The sequence below is a fragment of the Drosophila mojavensis genome, unplaced genomic scaffold (genome assembly GCF_018153725.1).
Source record: "Drosophila mojavensis isolate 15081-1352.22 unplaced genomic scaffold, ASM1815372v1 contig_231, whole genome shotgun sequence".
Taxonomy (NCBI): Eukaryota; Metazoa; Arthropoda; class Insecta; order Diptera; family Drosophilidae; genus Drosophila; species Drosophila mojavensis.
The window spans coordinates 4,967,712-4,986,712 of NW_025318772.1; the positions used below are offsets into that span (position 1 = coordinate 4,967,712).

The following is a 19,001-nucleotide window of genomic DNA, read 5'->3' on the forward strand; positions in this document are numbered from 1 at the left end:
AGCAATATGTCTTTACCTATGCATATATTTGACAGGCCAAACCCATGATTACGCTCAATACAATGTAGTATAAAACTCTATTTCAAATTGACCTGATATACATACATATAAAAGGAGTCGATGAAAGTTTTCTTTCAGTTGAATAAAGAAATTCTAAAGGTTTTGATTTTTAGTTTCAATAATTTCTAGAATATTCTGAAAACTTGATTCACATAGTGGGACGATATTAAAAATAAATTGAAAAATCTAATCATTATCGACCTTGACGTGTTTTTCATAGCAATAATTATTTCTTAATTCTCTATGAGGTTCTTGCAAAGTATGTTTAAATATTTTGTCTATGGCTAAGATAATAATTTATAAATATATATATACATATGTATGTATATATTTAAATAAATCCTCAACTCATCAGAAATAAGTATGTAAATAAGAATGGCCTGACGAGGCTACTCAATAAGCTCTTTGAATAATTTTTGTATTTTCTACGTATTTGAATAAGTAATAAAAGTTAATAACTATTAATTATGCATGTTTTGTGTAAATTGTAGAAAACGCTTGTCAAACGCTTTACGATATAATCAATTAGCACGATTTATGTTGCACTTGCTGCCACAAAGCTTGCCACCCGGCGGCAGTTCCGCTCCATCCAGCTGCGGCAGCAACTCTGCCTGGACTAGGCACGAGCGTGACTCATCTATGAGATGTACAGCATCCATGGGCAAACAGAGAGTTCGTGCTAAACGAGACCTTCTGCAGTTTGGGTTGACGCATTGGAACCTGCGACTCAGTTGAGATGAACATAAATAAAAAAAGTAACAAAAAAAAAAAACAAGAAACAAAAAAATAAGTAGAATTAACGGCTTTATTTGCTAGCCGACAGCCCTATACCCTAAGAGCTTTGAAGAGCTTTTCAATGCTCTAATCTATGCTAGTCTATAAAATATATGTTAGGCAGAATTTTAAAAACTCATAATTGCTTAGATTAGAAAGTCTGATCAACTTTCCATAAAATACAAATAACTTTGCTATAGTATACAATATAGAAATCGAATGTTGATAAGATTACGCATATCATAAATTCGTGCATGACAAAATTCATGTTAAGAATTTCGATAAAAAAAAACCTGCTTTATAAAAGACCTGCCTATATTATAATATATGACAACACTATATGAAAATTCATGAGTGAACAGTTTATAAACTGATCTAAAAGTTATATTTAGAAAAACCTAGTTCTTAATCTAAACTCTTAAATTATTGTAAGATACTACATACACAAAGAAGAAAATAAATTGAAAAAAAAGGTTATATATAATATTATATAATTATAGTCGCATTACAGTCTGCCTGGCGAAATCACAATGCTCTTCGTAAGAGCATGGCAAATCACATAAAAAATAGGGAAATACTCGCATGTAAACCCAAAGTTCGACGTAATTAAAAAAAAAAAAAAAAAAAAAAGGGTGCGTAGAACGGCAGTGGAGTTCAGTGGGCTTTTGTGTGTACTTGAGCTGTGAATTCCAACAACCACAGTAAAAACTGAATAAAAATAACGAGCTAATAAAAGTGCCACAGCAACAGGTGTGTGTGAGTGAGTGTCTGAGTGTATGAGTGTGTGAGTGTGTGCGCTGTAAGGGCAGAGTTGGCACATTAAAATTGTTGCGGCTGATGACGTGTCGACATCGTTGCTATCAATGAACAATGAGTATTAATTTTCATAAATAATCACATTAAAAATATTACTTATAAGATTTGATTATTTGTGTTGTTTTTGCTGTTGTGGCTTTTGCATGGGTTATCTAGACAGACGCTTGAGTCATCTTCAACATGGTTAAAAACGTATTATTGAAGACGGAAATGAATGCCAGGGGAAAAATTTAAAAAAAAAAATAGAAATAACAAAATTGTATACAAATACGCAAATAAAAATAAAAAACGTTATGCATGGAGCTAAACATCAGCCAAAGAATAAATTAAATTTATTTATAAGACCCAGGCACAGGCGCTGGCCTAACACCGGGCAGGTGTGGAGCCGAGTGGCGAGGGGTGGGGGTCTAGGCAGGCAGAAAATTCTTACGTGGAAGAAGAATCTTTACACATCAACATCAGCATCAACGCAGCTGTGTTTAAATTTAAACACTGAGCTCAGCGATTGTGCTTAGGCCAGAATCATAACCCGACGATAGCTGCCAAATGCCTTATCAGCTTACGACTGTTTCCATAAAGCGGGGCTTACTTTCATACCGAGCATGGTCGTAGTAGCTGGAACTGGAACTGGTCTCAAATTACTGCAAAGCGAACAGTGTACGATTTTCAATATACCCTGTACTGCCAGCGATAGGGTATAATCAAATTTCACAACTAATTTCTGATACCATAAATAATGGCCTAAACTAAAACTGAAACTGCCTTGTTCGCACTGCTGAAGATTACAAATTTAGATTATCGACTCTCACATTTTACCCTTAATTTATGTTTCCTTAAAGTCGATTTATATCGATACATTGAACCTCAGAGACAGAGACAGTTGAGTCTTGCTGTTTACAGGGTATCTGCTGATCGATTACTGCCCCCTATTCAGGCCAATTGTTTATTTTTAACTCCTTTTTCTGATTATTATTTTTTGTTTTTCAACAATTTGGCAAACAAAGCATTTGCGACGCGACCAAAACATGATAAATGATGCGCAGTTGTGCAGTTACCCAAAAAATAGTTGTTTTACGTATGTTTTAATAAAGCTTAACTAATTAAACACTCACACACACACACGCAGCCCCACACAGGGGGGTAAATTTAAGGTAGTACATCTGTGCATGCCTTTAGTATATAATATAATAAATTTATTAAATTTGTAGTTTAGATTATAAAAAACATATTAATTAAACAAATATTGCATCGAAATTGGTAATTGAGGTTTCTGAACTTATCGAAGGACGGAAATAGAATACCCAAAAGCTCAGCACATCAACTCTGATGAGCTGTAGATTATATTTATAGAGATGTCTGAATCTTAATCTTCGCAGCTCAGGGTGAGGGAGAAGCATGGATTTGACTAATGCGCCGTTAGATTACTCAGGCAGGGCGAATTGTTCTTGAACAGATCCGTCAGGGTAAACAAATTGAGATAGGTGGATAGAAAGGTGGCCAGCACACCAAAGATTAGGACGGCCATGGTGCACGAGATGTCGCACTCCAAGCGATTCAGCAGACGCGCCACACGCAACCAGCAGCCCGGTGATGAATGCGGTTTCTTGGCCACCAGCAACGGCTCCATTTCCAGCTCAACGGGAGCATAGTTAAGATCCAGAGGCAGGCTGCCATAGCTGGCCTCGGCGGCAATGCGCTGATGCACACGTTCCATGCGCCGAATGCGCCGATACAGCAAGGGAGGCAGTATGAAAACCAATGGGCCAGTGATGGTGCCGCCGATCACATTCATTAGCGCGTCAAAGCTGGGCACAAACTCCGCCACGAGCACCTCTAGAGCCAGGACACAGGACCGAATGAGAATGCGCTTGCAGCACAGAGCTAAGTGAGGAGGGTGACAAATACACACACATATACATATATAGAGACTAGACGCAGACTTACTCTCGGGCAACTTGAAGAAATTCTCGATCTGCATAAACATAGCCGAGCTGGCCACCGTCACGGAGAAGCACAGCTGCAGCGACATCAGTATGAGCATCACAAAGAAGGGCACACTGGTGGGCAGCGAGAGCAGCAGATTACTCGAAATCATGGAGCCGAACTTGTAGGCAGCTATGCCGGCACCCACAATGGCCACGCTGCAAGTGACTAAACAGAAATAGATATACTCGTCTTTCGACATCCACAGTACATAAGAGCAAACTCCACTTACTGGCAATGCCGCTGAGCGCCGCCCAGGACACTTGAGACTTGCGCTTCATGTCTATCTGCAGGGTCAGCAGCACGGGATGTATGTCGAACTGGAAGGCCAAAATGCTGTAGCTGCTCAGGATGGTCAGAAAACCAGGTAGTTCTGTGTCAAAAATACAGCCAAAATATACAAAATTATAAACCAGAAAAAAACTAGTTAACCAGCCGACTTTAACCGATGCGTAATACTTGTTTACATTCCATTATTGTCACAAAGAAGAGAGCCTCTCTTAATTAGAAATCGTGAAATTTATGCAATAAAATGTAAACACTCTATATCTATAGGTCTTCCTATAAAATTTGGCGTAGCTTACACACCCAGCGAGACTCCTTGAAAGGGCGTTCCAATGGCCGGTGCATCGAGCAGGCAATACCAAAGCAGGCCAACAATTACTATCATGACGCAAACGGCTGTAATGGCCAGGCCTCTGAAATATACAAATATATAGGCATATATATATATATTGCCAGATGGGTTAGACTATCCTAATCATAAAGATGATATTCGCTAAAAATAATTTCAAGCAAAAAACATTGTCTAACCGCATGTGCTTGGGGCTGCCTAGCCACATGAGTGGACAGATGACCAGGCCCACAATAATGGCCCAGTAGCAGTAGGAGAAATTATAGAGGCCGGCGCTCATGCGTAAGACAACAGCCTCCAGGTTCTCAGCTGCCATGACAATGCTGGGCACGGCCAGGGCAAAGATGCTCAGGTCCAGTAGTACAGATACCAAGAGGCTGACGCAGGGTCCATAGGCCAGTTCGGCGAGTGCAGCGTAAGGATAGTTGCGCTTCTGCAGTATCGAGGGATCCAGATACTCGGCCATGGTCCAGCATTGTGATAGCAGAAAGGATGTGTATATCTGCAGGAAGATGATGGAGAGAACGAGCAACACTCCAAAGTAGCCCAGCCGAACCAGCAGCGCGGGCAGCGTCAGAAACGGAAAAATGCCAAACAAGTCGACCACGTAGAGAATGGCAATGAACAGGGAAAGGCTCTCGGGCTCATCCTCGTGGGCGCGAAAGTGCGGCAAGGCGCTGAACCGGGAGCGCCTCAGAAACGGCAGCTGATCATGTTGATTCGAGGGCGCCAATAGCACGGACGTACGCCGCTTGGGCAGTGCAAAGGACGGAGCACGCGACGGACGTTGTGCACGCTTGACATTCGAACGCCGAAAGAAAAACATTCACGCCAGTTACGTCGAACCAAACGCGACGACTGAAAGCGCGCAACTGATGGTGGTTCTAAGCACCACCAAGAACCAGAGAGTGGCACTCAGTTGGCTTACAACAGTTTGTCATTCGATATGGCAACTAGCGAGCGATTGCTGCAGCTGGGAAGCCCTGCCGCTGCAAGGTCAATGCACGTTGCAAGTTCAATGCCTTCCAGTTTGTTAGACTGACCCAAAGATAGATGCGAATGGCAAACGCCTCTAAATAGGATATATTTAACGTTTTACCAGTACATATCTGATAAACATATATGTGGGTACAATGTGATATCTACAACAACGATAAACCATTGTTCATTCCTAATTATCCTGGATAGGTATCCAGCCTGTATCACTCCGTAGTTTTTGGTATTCGAACTCCTTAGACCTGCTGCACTTTGGCTATCTTCTGTTTCTTGGGCTGCGATTGCTGAAAATGAAGCATTTTGTATTAGCTCTTGAGATGCCCTAGCTGTTCTCTACTCACCTCCAAGCCATCGATGGTGTCCTTGCTCTGCACTGTCATAACCTGCACCGCCTGACCGGGACCAGGGCGACTCAGCAGCAGCTTGGTGCTGGAGCGCGACGATTCGCCGCAGCAAAATACACGCGCAGTCTGCTGTCTGAGCGGACTGTCCGACTCATCTTCCATTAGCTGCTCCGGTTGCTCGTTTTCCGGTTTGATTGCATTCTCGTTATTGTCCATATATGTGCGATTGAAATTCAAATGATCTGGACGCACTGCATCCGTTATATACTTACTAAAATCCATTATCAATGTAGGCGTGTCAGTACAATAACAACAACAATAATGATGATCTTTAGCGTATTATTGGTATGGATTATTCTCAATTAGAGATCATAGGTGCAATTTACGCTGATACGTACACTGGAAAACTGTACAACACTAAGGCGTATAAGAAGTGTACATACGTGTTCCCATGCTTATATATATTAAAAGTGAATATATTTACATGCAAGAGTTGGATATTACGTAAATAGAATTTTTGCAAAATTTGGGTTTTAAAGTTTTTGTGTAAACACACTCACACTCCATAAAAAGGCGCCACTGCACGAGAATATTTTTGGCTGATTGTCGTTGGCGGGAACAGAGGTGGAGTTGGTGGGTTTGATGTTGCCGCCGTGCCTCTAGATAACTTGGTGCTACATCTAAACGGAGTAAGGTGCAGTGCGTGCAACGTCATTCTCTGCCCTCAGGCGGCGTATCCAGCCTTCAGTTTGGAGTCATTGCAAAAGAGAGAGATACAAATTGTTGGTCGTGCGTGCAATTGCATACTGGCTATGTTCTGACAAAGTGAAGTATTTATAGTGTTACGATGGCAGTGTTTGGATGTAGCAGGCGGCGTTAGCTTAGCCCCTTCAGTGTACGTATCAAGTTTCAAGCGCGGGTGCACGAATATGAATTCATTTCTAACTGAACGAACGTTAGCACTTACGATTTTACATTATACAAGCCCTGGCGCTTGATGTAATTAAGTACCATATCATCTAAAAGATACTTCACCGATTCACCGCGAGTTAGAAGACGACGCACGAGAGAAGAGCTCACTTCATTGGGCACCCAGTTGGTAATAAGCGTTATGTTTTGCTACAAATGAAATGTTCCTTATAATACAAACATTCCGCGATACTACTATATATACTTACCTGGTACTTTGTTAGAATATCCGAATCGAATATGAATTTTTCAGGATTAGAGCCACAACGGGTTATGACGACCAATCCATGGTTAGCGACAATTTCTTCAATCTAATACGAAATATTGTTAACCCGGACCTAGGTTAGCTATGTCATTATTGTCTTACATCCTCATCGGCCCACAAGCCGGGCACAGCAAAAGATTCTAATAAATCAGCTCCGCATAGCAGTTTGAGACGAATGGGATCCCGTCGTTCACGCAATCCAGGTGGCAGCCAGCCCGGTAGCAGCTCATTTGGCTCCTCATCGTATGGCGAATTAATGTAGTTATTCAAATAGTTCTGATGATACTGCAGCACCGCTTTTGTGCGCATCCATTGTGGCTGATGTACCTCCCAATCGGACAAACGTATCCAATTTGAGGATTGAGCAGCCAGCTTTATCATGGCGCAACGATCCAATGCTGGGGCCAGTCCTTTCTTGCCATATGAGTCATGTGTGGGTGATATTATACCGCCAACAACTTTATGCGTACCACGAAGCTCAAAATAATCGCGTGCTATCTCTGTTTAAATTAGGATAAAATGTCAATGTCAATGTCAATATCGATTATCACCGGGCTCTCGTAAACAAAATGCTTACCGAACAAACGCATATGCATTGGCGTTGGTGGACTGAAGCATCCACATGCTATGAGCGCCACGCGGGGCAACATAAAGGATTTTTCCTCAATAAATCCGGACATTTGCCTAAATTATTGCCTGGGCTCACCAGAAATGTTATTTTTATTTAATTTCAATTCCTGTCGTAAGTAATTTCGCCATCTGTTTAGGCCGCACCACAACCTCTCTAATTCGCCGCGACAGCCGATATAAATATTGCAGAACTGCCAACCTGTGCAAAATACAACAATTTGGCACGTATTCGATATGTTTCAGAACTAAGAGTGTATGCTATCGACTATAAAATTAAATATGGCGTCGTCGTGCTAAACTGCCTTTAGCTCTTGCTCTTTGAAAACCTTTTTGTAATAACATTTATCATATTTATTCGTATACGTTGTGCAGTATAAAAAATTTAAACGGGCGTGTGCTGTTTTTACAATCTGGTGCAACGCGCCAACATAATCTTAGTATTTTAAGTTAGAGAAGACAAAGTGCCGAGTGCAAAAACAACTGAGAGAGGAAACGACGTCGACAAAATGAAAATGCATTTGTGAATTTTCGCCCCAACACTTGACTCAACATACAGACATTGACACACACGCACATTAGACCAACGAACCTCAGCAAAGGATAGGCAAAGGAAAAAGGCCAGCATAAGCCACAACGAAGGCCTTGGATACGAACTCGTTGCAGAAGAAACAACAAAAGACTTAAACAGAACTCAATGGCTCTAGTGACAGTGCAGCGTTCACCAAGTGTGGCGGGCTCATGCTCGAATTCGGTGAGTTGCACATACATGTATACATATATAAATAAAATTGTATGTATATAAATATATGTGTGCGTATGTGTGCAGTTAATGTGAAGTAGGAAGTGGGAGCAACGGGCGGCCTGCGAAATATTTGAGTTGCCCCATTTCTATGTAAGGTGCAATTTTACAGCTGCAACCAGCTACGCATTTGTTTGGTTGTGTGTACGCGCGTGTATGTGTGTGTGTGCTGTAATCAAGCACTCACCCGCTCACTCACTTCGTCGCTCTCGACCTCATGTTCTCTCACATTCGCTGACTCTCTATGATTTTGCTTTGTTTTGGTTACGCGTTGTTAATGGAGCTTATTTGAGTTCAGGGGGTTTTACGTCTGTGTTCTTTAGCCACCGCCTATAAACGCTTCCTGTGCGTGTTCCGTGCTAGTCAGTGATCCTTTTGTTGTGTACACATACGTGTGACGGACGGGCAGTCCATATGGCCAATTTAGTTTAATTCGAATATCATGCAAAGGCTCTCTCCACTGTCGTCGCTCCATGCGCTACTCTCTTACCGTTTCTGTTGTGGGCGTTTTGTCAGCGTCATCATCAGTCGCGCCACGATTCGCGCATCTGTTTGTTGTTTGCTGTGATAGTTGTTGTTTTTGTTTTTATATTAATACCCTGTACACAGTGCAAAAGGTTAAAATGGGATATAACAGTTTGTGTAAATATTTACGGCAGAGCGAAGGAGTCATCGATAGAGACTATTTATATACTTTAATATAGAAATTATTTCTTAGCCTGTTAATGATTCAATGGTTCATTTATAAAATAACAAATAAAACCATTGTATAGATTACCAGTTGTGGTGCTTTACTAAAACCATATCTATATCTATATTTGGTATAGTTTATAATCTCTCTTTAGAATTTACAGTTATTATCGCAATGTTTGTTTTGGCATAACAACGGCAATAGGGTATAGGGTATTCACTTATCGGCCACTCTCGATAGCCCACATCTTGTTCTTTTTATTTATTGTTGTAACTGAAGCAAATCCGAGCAGACCTCGCGACGTCGCAGCTGCCACACTATGTCGCCTCATCGCGCGCTCTCTTCCATTTTCAATAAATTGAAAATTTTGCATTGCCTTATTTGTAGTTTTGTCAACGTCGCTCTGTGATTTTTCTGGCTGGTTCCGTTAGCGCGCCAACGAAAACGTCCTCGCCCCCACCCAAAAAAACAAAAACACAAACAACAACAAATAGTTCTCAAGACCTTGGATACGGCCTGCCCTTGGAATTTGTATTTATTAGACAATATTGTAAACATAAGCTTCCCACCATGTAGGTGGCGACGCACACTCGCTCGGTTGCTCGCTCTCTCGTCTGCTTCTCTTTTGATTTGCAAAGCAATTCATCATCAAGTTTGTTTGGTTACGAATTTCACTCAACTCCAAAAATGTCACAATCAGATATTATATTTTGTATACACCGTTGGGTGAGTCTGAGTCACTCTTTACAGCAGTCGCGATTCGCGGAAGAAAAAGAAATTGACTGAGGAAATAATCATAAAATAAACGTTTGGAATATCGTTTACAGGATGGCGAGGCCGAGGACGAAGAGGGTAACAACAAAAGCGAAAGGAGCGAATGTTATTTTGCTGGCAAGGGCACCGCTCTGGTGCTCGCACTCAAAGATATACCCCAGCATGCAGAGCGACGTCTTAGCACCGACTCCACACGGTCCACCAATAGTACGCAAAGCAATAACTCGGACATACAGCTGCATTTAAAATCAATGTTTTACTTACTACAACGTGAGGACACATTGAAAATGGTATGCCACAATAGATATCAATTCATTATACAATCAATTGCTCACAAAGTACTTATCCTTGCAGGCTGTCAAACTGGAGTCGCAACATCCGAATCGGACACGCTACCTTGTGATCGCCTCGCGCAACTGCTGCCGCACGGCGGCGAGCAGTGAGCGACGCTCCAAAATCATGCGTCACAATTCTGTTAAGTCGACGACAGCGCCGCCTGGGACACCTGTTGCGCAACGCCAGCTATCCGTGGATAGCCACAAAACGCAGCAACTTGTCCAAGATGAAGCGGCAAAGCGTCTTTCAGGTAACGCCGCCAATCGTCAAAGCCTAAAATGTGATGTGGATGGTCGGGAAACGGCAACTGCTGGTGGCGCCGGCGACAGCAACAAGAATACCCCAGGCATGGAGGAATCCTGCCTGCTGGGCATTGATTGCAACGAGCGCACGACCATCGGCCTAGTCGTGCCCATACTCGCGGATACCACCATTCACCTGGATGGCGACGGGTGGGTGTCGAATAGTGGCATTCAGTTTAATCATTGTAATTAATCGAATTCAATTTTTGCAGCGGCTTTAGTGTCGCCGTCTACGAGAAGACCCACATATTCAAGCCCGTATCGGTGCAAGCTATGTGGTAAGTACATTTTTTTTAAATGCGCAGATCTTCCTTATGTCCATTGACATATGGCTTACTGATTGCTCTTATAGGTCAGCGCTGCAAACGCTGCACAAAGTGTCTCGAAAGGCTCGTGAAAACAACTTCTATCCAAGCGGACCATCCCACGATTGGTTATCCATATACGAAAGTCTCATTGAGTCAGATCAGTCGTGTTTAAATGAATGGAATGCCATGGATGCGCTCGAGAGCCGACGCCCGCCCTCACCAGATGCCATAAGAAACAAGTAGGAAGTTGTTGCTAGCTGACAATGCCGATCAATATATAAGACAATATTTCATATATTTATGTCTATCTGTTCGGTTTGCAGACCAACCGCCAAGGAGGAAACTGAAAGTGTCATTAAAATGAAGCTCAAAGCAATCATGATGTCAGTAGATTTGGACGAAGTAACCTCCAAGTATATACGCGGTCGCCTAGAAGATTTATTAGATATGGATCTAGGCGAATACAAATCGTTTATAGATGCTGAAATGCTACGTATATTGGGCCAAATGGATGCGCCTACAGAAATATTTGACCACGTCTATTTGGGCTCGGAATGGAATGCGAGCAATTTGGAGGAGCTTCAAAAGAATGGGTAAGTACATTAAGTAAACCGAATCATTTATATATCTATTCAACTTCTCTTTCATGCAGTGTTCGACACATTCTAAATGTTACGCGGGAGATTGATAACTTCTTTCCGGGCACCTTTGATTATTTCAATGTGCGCGTTTACGATGATGAGAAGACAAATCTCCTCAAATACTGGGATGACACATTTCGGTACATCACGCGCGCCAAGGCCGAAGGCTCTAAGGTGCTGGTGCACTGTAAAATGGGCGTAAGTCGGTCTGCTTCTGTGGTCATTGCTTATGCAATGAAGGCATACAAATGGGAGTTCCACCGTGCCCTGGAGCATGTAAAGATGCGTCGCAGCTGCATAAAGCCAAACAAGAATTTTCTTAATCAGCTGGAAACGTACAGCGGCATGCTGGATGCAATGAAGAACAAGGAAAAGCTCCAGCGTAGCAAGAGTGAGACTAACTTGAAGAGCACAAAGGATGCACGCCTTCTGCCGGGAAGTGAGCCAACGCCACTCATACAGGCGCTCAATCAGGCCAAATCGAAATCCACAGGCGAGTCGGGCAGTGAGCAACAGGGAGGCAGCGATCATGGTCCTTATCGTCGCAGCAGCGCACAAAAGCAGCGTCGCATGATGCGTCGTTCGAGTAGCACATCGCCGAAAACACAATGTGCCGTAGAGGTGATAAAGCAGCAGAGTCAATCTATGGAGAATTTAACCCCAGAGCGAAGCGTTGCAGAGGAGCCGAAAAATATGCGCTATCCGGGAAGCAATGGTGAGAACTATAGCGTCACCCAGAATCAGGTGTTACACATCCAGAAAAATACTCCGCCGTCGGTACGTACACGCGTCCATGATCTCGAGGCTAATCAAGAGCCACCACGTCGCAGTCTACAGTCGCAGGCTCCAGCCCAAACGCAACCAGCACAGTCACAAGGACCCGTGTGGACTTCACTATCAAAGCTGATTACGCAAACATCGTTTTCGCGTCGCGACTCCGGCTCATCGGATGTGTTTACCACAGCGGTGGGGCAAGTGGATGAGCGTGAGAAGCGTCAACGGCGAAAAACGCAATCCTGGACGGAATCGTTTGGACCTAGCGGTGGCATCATCCTCGATGCACCGCTGCAACAGCCCAATGTGACACCCAGTGCCGTACTTCGCACGCGCGGTCCACGACAGCGCGAACTGCCCTCGCGGCATGCCAGTTGGGGATCGGGTGACAATCGCAGCAGCTTGCCGCTGCGTACAAGTTCCTGCAGCTACTACGACAGCAACCGCAACACCACAGCCATTTTTGAGGGTGAGATTCAGGATCTGAAGCGCAGTAGCAGTAGCACAACAGCGAGCAACTGCAATACCAGCGAATCGCAGCTGGGCACCGTGAAGCGCACCAAGCAGAAGTTGGAAGAAAATACTTCCCTCAAAAAGCGCTGCCAGGAGAACGAGCTGGATGACCTGGATACAGCGACAGTGGCAGGCGAAGCAACAACGGTAGCGGGTGAGAAGAAGTGTGCCAATCTGTTTCGCAGTGTGTCCTCCGCTAGCACCACTCGCCCGCGTCAGCCGTTGCGCTGTAACAGCGAGGAGCTAATGCACACCAGCGATATTGAGAACAAGAACACTGCAGCTGACCTGGTTGTGGTGTTGCGTGCACACAATGTTGCTGTGGCCGAGGATCAGCGCATTTCGGGCAATGTGCAAATACTCAAGCAGAACTTTGAAGCCAAAGCGGGCGTGGTGGGTGTGTCGGGCATTGGCAGCACAGCTGCCGGCGCTACAAATGTGACTGCAATTGTTCCAAGCAAGAAGGCGACACATCAATCACTGCCCTCATCACCAGTTGCACAGCATGCCGATCATGTGTTGGTTGACAATGTGGTTGCAATTGCATCAGCGGCCAAGTCCTCATCGAGTACATCGGCCACCTCATCCGACTCCAGCGTAAGCGAATCTTGTGATCGTAATGTAAAAGGTCTAGTGCATAAATATCAAACCACTTCCTGTAGTAACAATCCTGTTGCGGCAACGCCGATAGCCACAATACTGCCGCCACCCACCAACAACACAACAGCATCCACCACCAACACCACCACCACCACCACCACCGCCACCGCTGCCAATACAGCAGCCAGCTCAGCCATCAGCAGCACCATAAGCGTCACTAGCTTCCGGCAACGCCCGCGCTCCTACTACGATCGATCGCTGTCAAACAGAGCACACGATTACAGTGAGAACCGACCGCCGCCCGCACCTGCCCGACACATTGCCAGCAACCTAAATCAGCTACAACTGCAGCAGCACAACACCATAACTCACCTGCAACAATCTGAACAGCAGCAGCAGCAGCAAGTGCAGCATCGTCGTCTAGCGCAGCATGGAAAGACCCATCCACTCACTAGGCTAAGTTTACCAAAGCAAAGCTTCAACACCGCTGCATACAATACCATGTAAAGGAATGATCTTTCTTACTAGACACACATACACACACACTCAGTCTCACAAAAACACGTCTACACAAAACTCGTAATAATAACTAAGCAGGCCTATAAAGCACTTCATTATTTTTGCTTTTCAGCTCGACACTTGCCTATTACTCTGTATTTATTTTATGTATTTTTCGCTTTTATTCATCATTGTTGTTACGTTGCCTTACATATGTCTCTCTCTCACCGCATCCCGCCCCTCCGCCTCCTTCTCGTCCACAATCAATCAGTGTCTGTTCATATAAATCTATAAAGCACTATGCGATACGCCTTAAATTTGTTTGTTTATTTGTAAAGCATTTGTTTCAGCAATCCTTAAAACAGTCCACCCATCCATCCATCACAACATCCAATTTCTAAATGTTTTGTGAAAAGTGCCGTCAGGGACTAAAAAAAAAAAAGAAAAAACAAAAACTATGAAAATGAAACTGTATTTTGTATTTTAAATTACTTGTAACTATATACATATATTTATTTTATATTATGCAAGAACTGCCTACGAATAAATGATTTATTGTATATATTCGAATATATATATATGTATATATACGAATATACATATATGTACATACATAATATATATAGAGATGTGTATAAACATATTTATATGTGTACACATATGTATGTATTTCATGTGGTGATTTGTGTGTTGTTCATCCGTTCTTTCGTTTCTGACTCCACCTGTGCCCCGTCTCGTCGATAAGCTGACTCAGCTGACATTATGTTTGTCTATTTGGAAGCGCGCGTGAGTGTGTGTGTGTGTCGTCCAATGAACTTTGCCATCAGCTTTTACGACCAAGTTTGTATTTGCAGCCTTTACCGCATGATAGCCAAGTTTCGCTACTCCTGGGCCGACTGCAAGAAGTGAGCCACCAAACCTTGATGAGACACCCCACCTATATTTTATTATCAATGTGCTACCCACGAAACACAAATTTAATTAATTAACTTATAAAATTTGATATGTTCGATACCAATATTAATATATTTATTGTATTGCCACCAAGCAGGGTGACTCATTATCTTACTCTGTATGTGGGAGTGTGCGACAAGCACATGCAGTTGCAAGAGGGCAGTTGGTTGCAAAAGCCAACTTTCAATCAACGGGCCTACGGCACATATAAGCTGAAGTGCTTAAACTTTTTTTTCTAATATTAAACCGGTCTGCTTAGCGTCACCGCTCACTGACGTTGAAATAAATTGGGCAAATGGCAGCTTTCAATTATCTTGAACAGTCACATTTCGTTGTAATACTTATTTTCACTAACAGAAAAAAAAAAAAAAAAAAAACATTTTTAAATTGTCGCGGGTCTTGTGAAACGTTGTGTCTGTATGTAGTATTTTTTTGAGCAGTTGGCAGCGCTAGTTGGAGTATTTAATGAAAAAAAGAAAGAAAAAGTGAAAAGAATATAATGCCATAATTAGGCTTAAAATATTCTGCTTACATAGTAAGCGTGTTTTTAATATAAAAAAAAGGATTTTTTATTTTTATTTATTGACAACCAATAAAATGCATATTGTGGAAATACCACCACTTTGCAGTTGTTAGAGTCGGTCACACCATAAAATACTCACACAACACCGCAACACACATACGCCTATGCACACGCACACAAATGCGCACTTGACTTCCACAGTTTCTTTATTTTGTGCAGAAAAAAGTACTTAGTATTGCCGCTAAGCGAACGAAATTCATTGTGTACGCGATTACGAATACTGCAAAAGTGTACTTTATAATGCTAGCAGCTGCTTAAAACAGCAGCTAATTAAAGTTATTGTTACGGACTTGAATTTGGAGTTGTTGTCATACCCAGCCCTCCCATTACGATTGTACGTGGCGTTTGCCAAACCGAATCTGAGTCTGAATCGGTCAACAAGCGGTCGAGGTCGTAAGCAAGCAAGTGCTAATAGATTTTTATTGTCACGGTGGGCACGGCCACGACTGCGGGGCAGACCGATTGCTAGCATGGCGGACGCTGCGGCAAAGCCTGCCGCCGAAAAGGGCGGAGGCGATCCCGAAATGAAGGGATGGCTTTTAAAGTGGACGAACTATATCAAAGGCTACCAGCGTCGCTGGTTTGTTCTGTCGAAGGGTGTCCTAAGCTATTATCGCAACCAATCAGAGATCAATCACACTTGTCGCGGCACAATATCGCTCCATGGAGCGCTCATCCACACCGTGGACTCATGCACATTTGTCATCTCGAACGGTGGCACACAAACCTTCCACATTAAGGCAGCCAACGAGGTGGAGCGGCAATCGTGGGTGACGTCGTTGGAGCTGGCCAAAGCCAAGGCTATTCGTGCTATTGAAAGTGAAGAGGAGGAGGAAGAGGAGACGGCACAGGTGGTGCCTAGCCAAGAGATCAGCACTGTTGTGCGCGATCTAACCGAACGTCTGGAAAATATGCGTACCTGCTACGACCTAATTACGAAGCATGGTGCAGCACTCCAGCGTGCTTTAAATGATCTAGAATCTAACGAAGAGGAATCTCTGGCCAGTCGCACAAAGATTGTCAATGAGCGGGCCACGCTTTTTAGGATTACATCAAATGCAATGATAAATGCTGGCAACGACTATTTACGCTCAGCTGAATCACAAGGCCATAAATGGTCCAAAATGCTGCACCACGAGCGTGAGCAGCGCCAGCGACTGGAGGAGATCATCGAGCAGATGGCCAAGCAGCAATCTCAAATGGAACAAGCTGCCGTATTCGTACGCCGCAATAAGCCGCTGCCAATGTCATCGTCCAGCACAATGGTGTGCATGACTCCAGGAGCTCCTGGCACCAACTTGACTTCCGACGATGAAACTGAGTTCTATGACGCCGAGGAATATGGCTATGATCGAACAGGCGACTCGCCCATAGACAGCACATTCATACTGAAGCTTAACAAGCGGCGTAGCAGCTCCGAGGACCAAGTTGGCTCCGAGGGCCATACAGGCAGCTCTTCGGAAAGCGACGAGCAAAGACGAACCATCCAGACCGTGCAGCAGGTGTGTCTCATTAGCGCCGCACGCGTTGCCTCCGGAGGCGATGACAATAATGGAGACAAGGTCGATGAAGCTTCGAAATCACAAACAGATCTTGTGAGAAGGGCGTCAACTAACAGAGCTAGCAAATCGGGCAATAAGGTGGTCAGTCGACGCACGCGAGTCCCGGATAAGCCAAATCACTCGGTTAACCTGTGGTCCATCATGAAGAACTGCATTGGCAAGGATCTGTCCAAAATACCCATGCCCATCAATTTCAATGAGCCGCTCTCCATGCTGCAACGCTTGGCGGAGGACTATGAGTATTGCGAAGTGCTGGATCATGCAGCTACGCTAACAGACGAGTCAGAGCAACTGGCCTATTTGGCGGCATTTGCTGTTTCCACATATGCGACAACAGCGGTGCGTACGGGAAAACCGTTTAACCCATTGCTAGGTGAGACTTACGAGTGCGATCGCATGGATGATCTGGGCTTTCGCTATCTGGCTGAACAGGTGTCGCATCATCCGCCAATAGCCGCTCTGCACTGCGAGGGTAAGCAATGGGTTTGTTGGCAAGAATTTTCCATGACGAGCAAATTCCGTGGCAAGTATTTGCAGGTAAGGAAGCTGAGATTTTCCTTTGTAGTCTTGAAAGCTTTAACCGTTCACACATTCACTTCTTGTTTAGGTGAATCCTCTGGGCGGGGCGTACATTTTGTTCCCCAAAAGTGGACATCGCTACTCCTGGCGCAAAGTGACAACAACTGTGAACAACATAATCGTTGGAAAGATCTGGGTGGATCAGCATGGAACGATGGAAATAGTGGGCTCCAATGCAGCGCATGGAAACAAGTGCATCCTGAACTATAAGCCTTATTCCTACTTCAGTCGTGAGGTGCAGCGCAGCGTGAAGGGCGTGGTTATCAATCGCAATAATGAAGCTAAATGGGTGGTGCGCGGGACGTGGGATGATAAAATCGAAATAGCGCAAGTGCTGGAAACGAGTGGCACTGCGGACAATCCAACATACACCACAGGCGAATACAAAGTGGCATGGCAATGTCGCCCACCTCCACCGGACTCGGAAAAGTATTATAACTTTACCACGCTTGCCTGTCAGCTGAATGAGCCGGAAGATGGCGTAGCGCCAACGGATTCTCGTAATCGACCCGATCAGCGTCTCATGGAGGAGGGTAGGTGGGATGAGAGCAACAAGGAGAAAGTGCGCCTCGAAGACAAACAGCGAACGGTGCGAAGAGCACGTGAAGCCGAGGCCGAGCAAGCAGCGGCCGAGGGACGGCCGTACCCCGTGTACGAGCCGATGTGGTTCAAGCGCGAGAAGGTGGAGGGTAGCGATGAATTTGTGCACGTCACGAAAAACACATATTGGGCGGCTAAAGCGGCCCAGAATTGGAATGGCTGTCCAGATATCTATTAAGAAACAAACGCCGCACTCTTATGTGAATTAATTGAATATGCAAGCCTCGAAACTCCGCTGTCAACCACTAATAACAAAGAGCCACTCCTCGCGAGGATCAATAACTTACAGAACTATAAAGCTAATCGATGTAATAACATTTTTTCACTATTTAGTGCATATATAAATTAATTACTGTAAAGTAGCTGCGAATGTTGATACTGATACTGAAATGATTTTATTGCGAGCTCAATCTCAAGTTCGCATCGCATTGATTGCGACTATCAAAATTGTTTTCCCTTGCTCGGGTTTTATTTTAATCTTTGCTTTAATCAGTTAAATACTTATGGCACATAGACCTTACCATCCATTAAAACACACATATATACATATATATATATAATTTATATATATATTTATATATATATATATCTAATCAATATACATATGTAGACATATTCGTTCTAGTGAAAAGTCTAAACAGCTTTTCACTCTAAACAATAATAGCAACAGCAACAACAATAAGGAGAAACGTGTGTTCCCCTCACCGAAAATTGTTTTCACCTTCGCTGTATGTATGTATGTACATATATATACATATATGATGAGGTTCTAAACAATGCAACGAGTATATGTTAAATGTTATAAATTTATGCAATTTATTATTAAAGTATTATTTTAAATAAAAGAAAAGAATTGTGTTGTGGTTAATCCAACAACTACATTTAGGCAATGTACTCACGCAATTAGGAAGACGACGAGAAGAGAAACACCTATGGCACCACCTTTCTCACCGTCCGCGATAATGTACTATCTGACTGACTCACTGTCAAAAAACTGAGCCGAACGCGAATCGTAA

At 43.7% G+C, this 19,001-nt stretch overlaps 4 protein-coding genes and 1 long non-coding RNA gene across 10 annotated transcripts; 2 read left to right on the forward strand and 3 right to left on the reverse strand.

Annotated features, from left to right (window-relative positions):
• Positions 1–2,882: 2,882 nt before the first annotated feature.
• Positions 2,883–5,243, reverse strand: LOC6574979 (sodium-coupled neutral amino acid transporter 1). The gene is made up of 5 exons (XM_002000970.4): positions 4,447–5,243; positions 4,222–4,331; positions 3,866–4,006; positions 3,595–3,801; positions 2,883–3,531 (listed from the first exon to the last, which is right to left on the reverse strand). Exons 1-5 carry the CDS (start codon positions 5,091–5,093, stop codon positions 3,056–3,058), a joined length of 1,581 nt encoding a protein of 526 aa, XP_002001006.1. The 5' UTR covers positions 5,094–5,243; the 3' UTR covers positions 2,883–3,055.
• Positions 5,244–5,332: 89 nt separating this feature from the next.
• Positions 5,333–7,655, reverse strand: LOC6574980 (nicotinamide/nicotinic acid mononucleotide adenylyltransferase 1). Of its 4 annotated transcripts, none has more exons than XM_002000971.4 (6): positions 7,419–7,655; positions 6,944–7,341; positions 6,786–6,887; positions 6,575–6,726; positions 5,605–5,878; positions 5,333–5,547 (listed from the first exon to the last, which is right to left on the reverse strand). In XM_002000971.4, the coding sequence occupies exons 1-6, from the start codon at positions 7,519–7,521 to the stop codon at positions 5,500–5,502; spliced, it is 1,077 nt and encodes a 358-aa protein (XP_002001007.1). In that variant the 5' UTR covers positions 7,522–7,655; the 3' UTR covers positions 5,333–5,499. The 4 variants fall into 4 exon arrangements, 2 of the variants coding, with proteins under 2 accessions (XP_002001007.1, XP_015023260.1); XR_004363801.2 differs by lacking the exons at positions 5,333–5,547; positions 5,605–5,878 and adding exons at positions 5,929–6,014; positions 6,168–6,349 and having other exon boundaries at positions 7,419–7,654; XR_004363800.2 differs by lacking the exons at positions 5,333–5,547; positions 5,605–5,878 and adding exons at positions 5,929–6,024; positions 6,168–6,349 and having other exon boundaries at positions 7,419–7,654.
• Positions 7,656–7,736: 81 nt separating this feature from the next.
• LOC6574981 (protein phosphatase Slingshot) lies at positions 7,737–14,686 on the forward strand. 3 transcript variants are annotated; one of them, XM_015167775.3, is made up of 8 exons: positions 7,737–8,222; positions 9,789–10,025; positions 10,090–10,523; positions 10,586–10,651; positions 10,726–10,920; positions 11,005–11,274; positions 11,334–13,712; positions 14,562–14,685. In XM_015167775.3, exons 1-8 carry the CDS (start codon positions 8,166–8,168, stop codon positions 14,614–14,616), a joined length of 3,693 nt encoding a protein of 1,230 aa, XP_015023261.1. In that variant the 5' UTR covers positions 7,737–8,165; the 3' UTR covers positions 14,617–14,685. The 3 variants fall into 3 exon arrangements, with proteins under 3 accessions (XP_015023261.1, XP_043863843.1, XP_015023262.1); XM_044007908.1 differs by lacking the exon at positions 14,562–14,685 and having other exon boundaries at positions 11,334–13,206; positions 13,272–13,340; XM_015167776.3 differs by lacking the exon at positions 7,737–8,222 and adding an exon at positions 9,615–9,687 and having other exon boundaries at positions 14,562–14,686.
• On the reverse strand, positions 13,866–18,973 carry LOC116803734. The gene is made up of 2 exons (XR_004363802.2): positions 18,885–18,973; positions 13,866–14,135 (listed from the first exon to the last, which is right to left on the reverse strand). It is a non-coding gene; the product is annotated as an uncharacterized LOC116803734 (long non-coding RNA).
• Positions 15,059–18,347, forward strand: LOC6574982 (oxysterol-binding protein 1). Its single transcript, XM_002000973.4, has 2 exons — positions 15,059–17,343; positions 17,414–18,347. Exons 1-2 carry the CDS (start codon positions 15,715–15,717, stop codon positions 18,161–18,163), a joined length of 2,379 nt encoding a protein of 792 aa, XP_002001009.1. The 5' UTR covers positions 15,059–15,714; the 3' UTR covers positions 18,164–18,347.
• Positions 18,974–19,001: the final 28 nt, after the last annotated feature.

Bases quoted from the DNA above. Each gene is read 5' to 3' on its own strand.
- LOC6574979 (XM_002000970.4), bottom strand. From the start codon at position 5,093: ATGTTTTTCTTTCGGCGTTCGAATGTCAAGCGTGCACAACGTCCGTCG. The intron at 4,332-4,446 runs GTTAGACAATGT...TGTATATTTCAG, and splicing joins GGCAGCCCCAAGCACATGCG to AGGCCTGGCCATTACAGCCG. The intron at 3,532-3,594 runs GTAAGTCTGCGT...CTCCTCACTTAG, and splicing joins TTTCTTCAAGTTGCCCGAGA to CTCTGTGCTGCAAGCGCATT.
- LOC6574980 (XM_002000971.4), bottom strand. From the start codon at position 7,521: ATGTCCGGATTTATTGAGGAAAAATCCTTTATGTTGCCCCGCGTGGCG. The intron at 6,888-6,943 runs GTAAGACAATAA...ATTTCGTATTAG, and splicing joins GCTTGTGGGCCGATGAGGAT to ATTGAAGAAATTGTCGCTAA. The intron at 6,727-6,785 runs GTAAGTATATAT...TTTCATTTGTAG, and splicing joins ATATTCTAACAAAGTACCAG to CAAAACATAACGCTTATTAC.
- LOC6574981 (XM_015167775.3), top strand. From the start codon at position 8,166: ATGGCTCTAGTGACAGTGCAGCGTTCACCAAGTGTGGCGGGCTCATGC. The intron at 8,223-9,788 runs GTGAGTTGCACA...TATCGTTTACAG, and splicing joins CGGGCTCATGCTCGAATTCG to GATGGCGAGGCCGAGGACGA. The intron at 13,713-14,561 runs GTAAAGGAATGA...TTGTATTTGCAG, and splicing joins ACCGCTGCATACAATACCAT to CCTTTACCGCATGATAGCCA.
- LOC6574982 (XM_002000973.4), top strand. From the start codon at position 15,715: ATGGCGGACGCTGCGGCAAAGCCTGCCGCCGAAAAGGGCGGAGGCGAT. The intron at 17,344-17,413 runs GTAAGGAAGCTG...CTTCTTGTTTAG, and splicing joins TCCGTGGCAAGTATTTGCAG to GTGAATCCTCTGGGCGGGGC.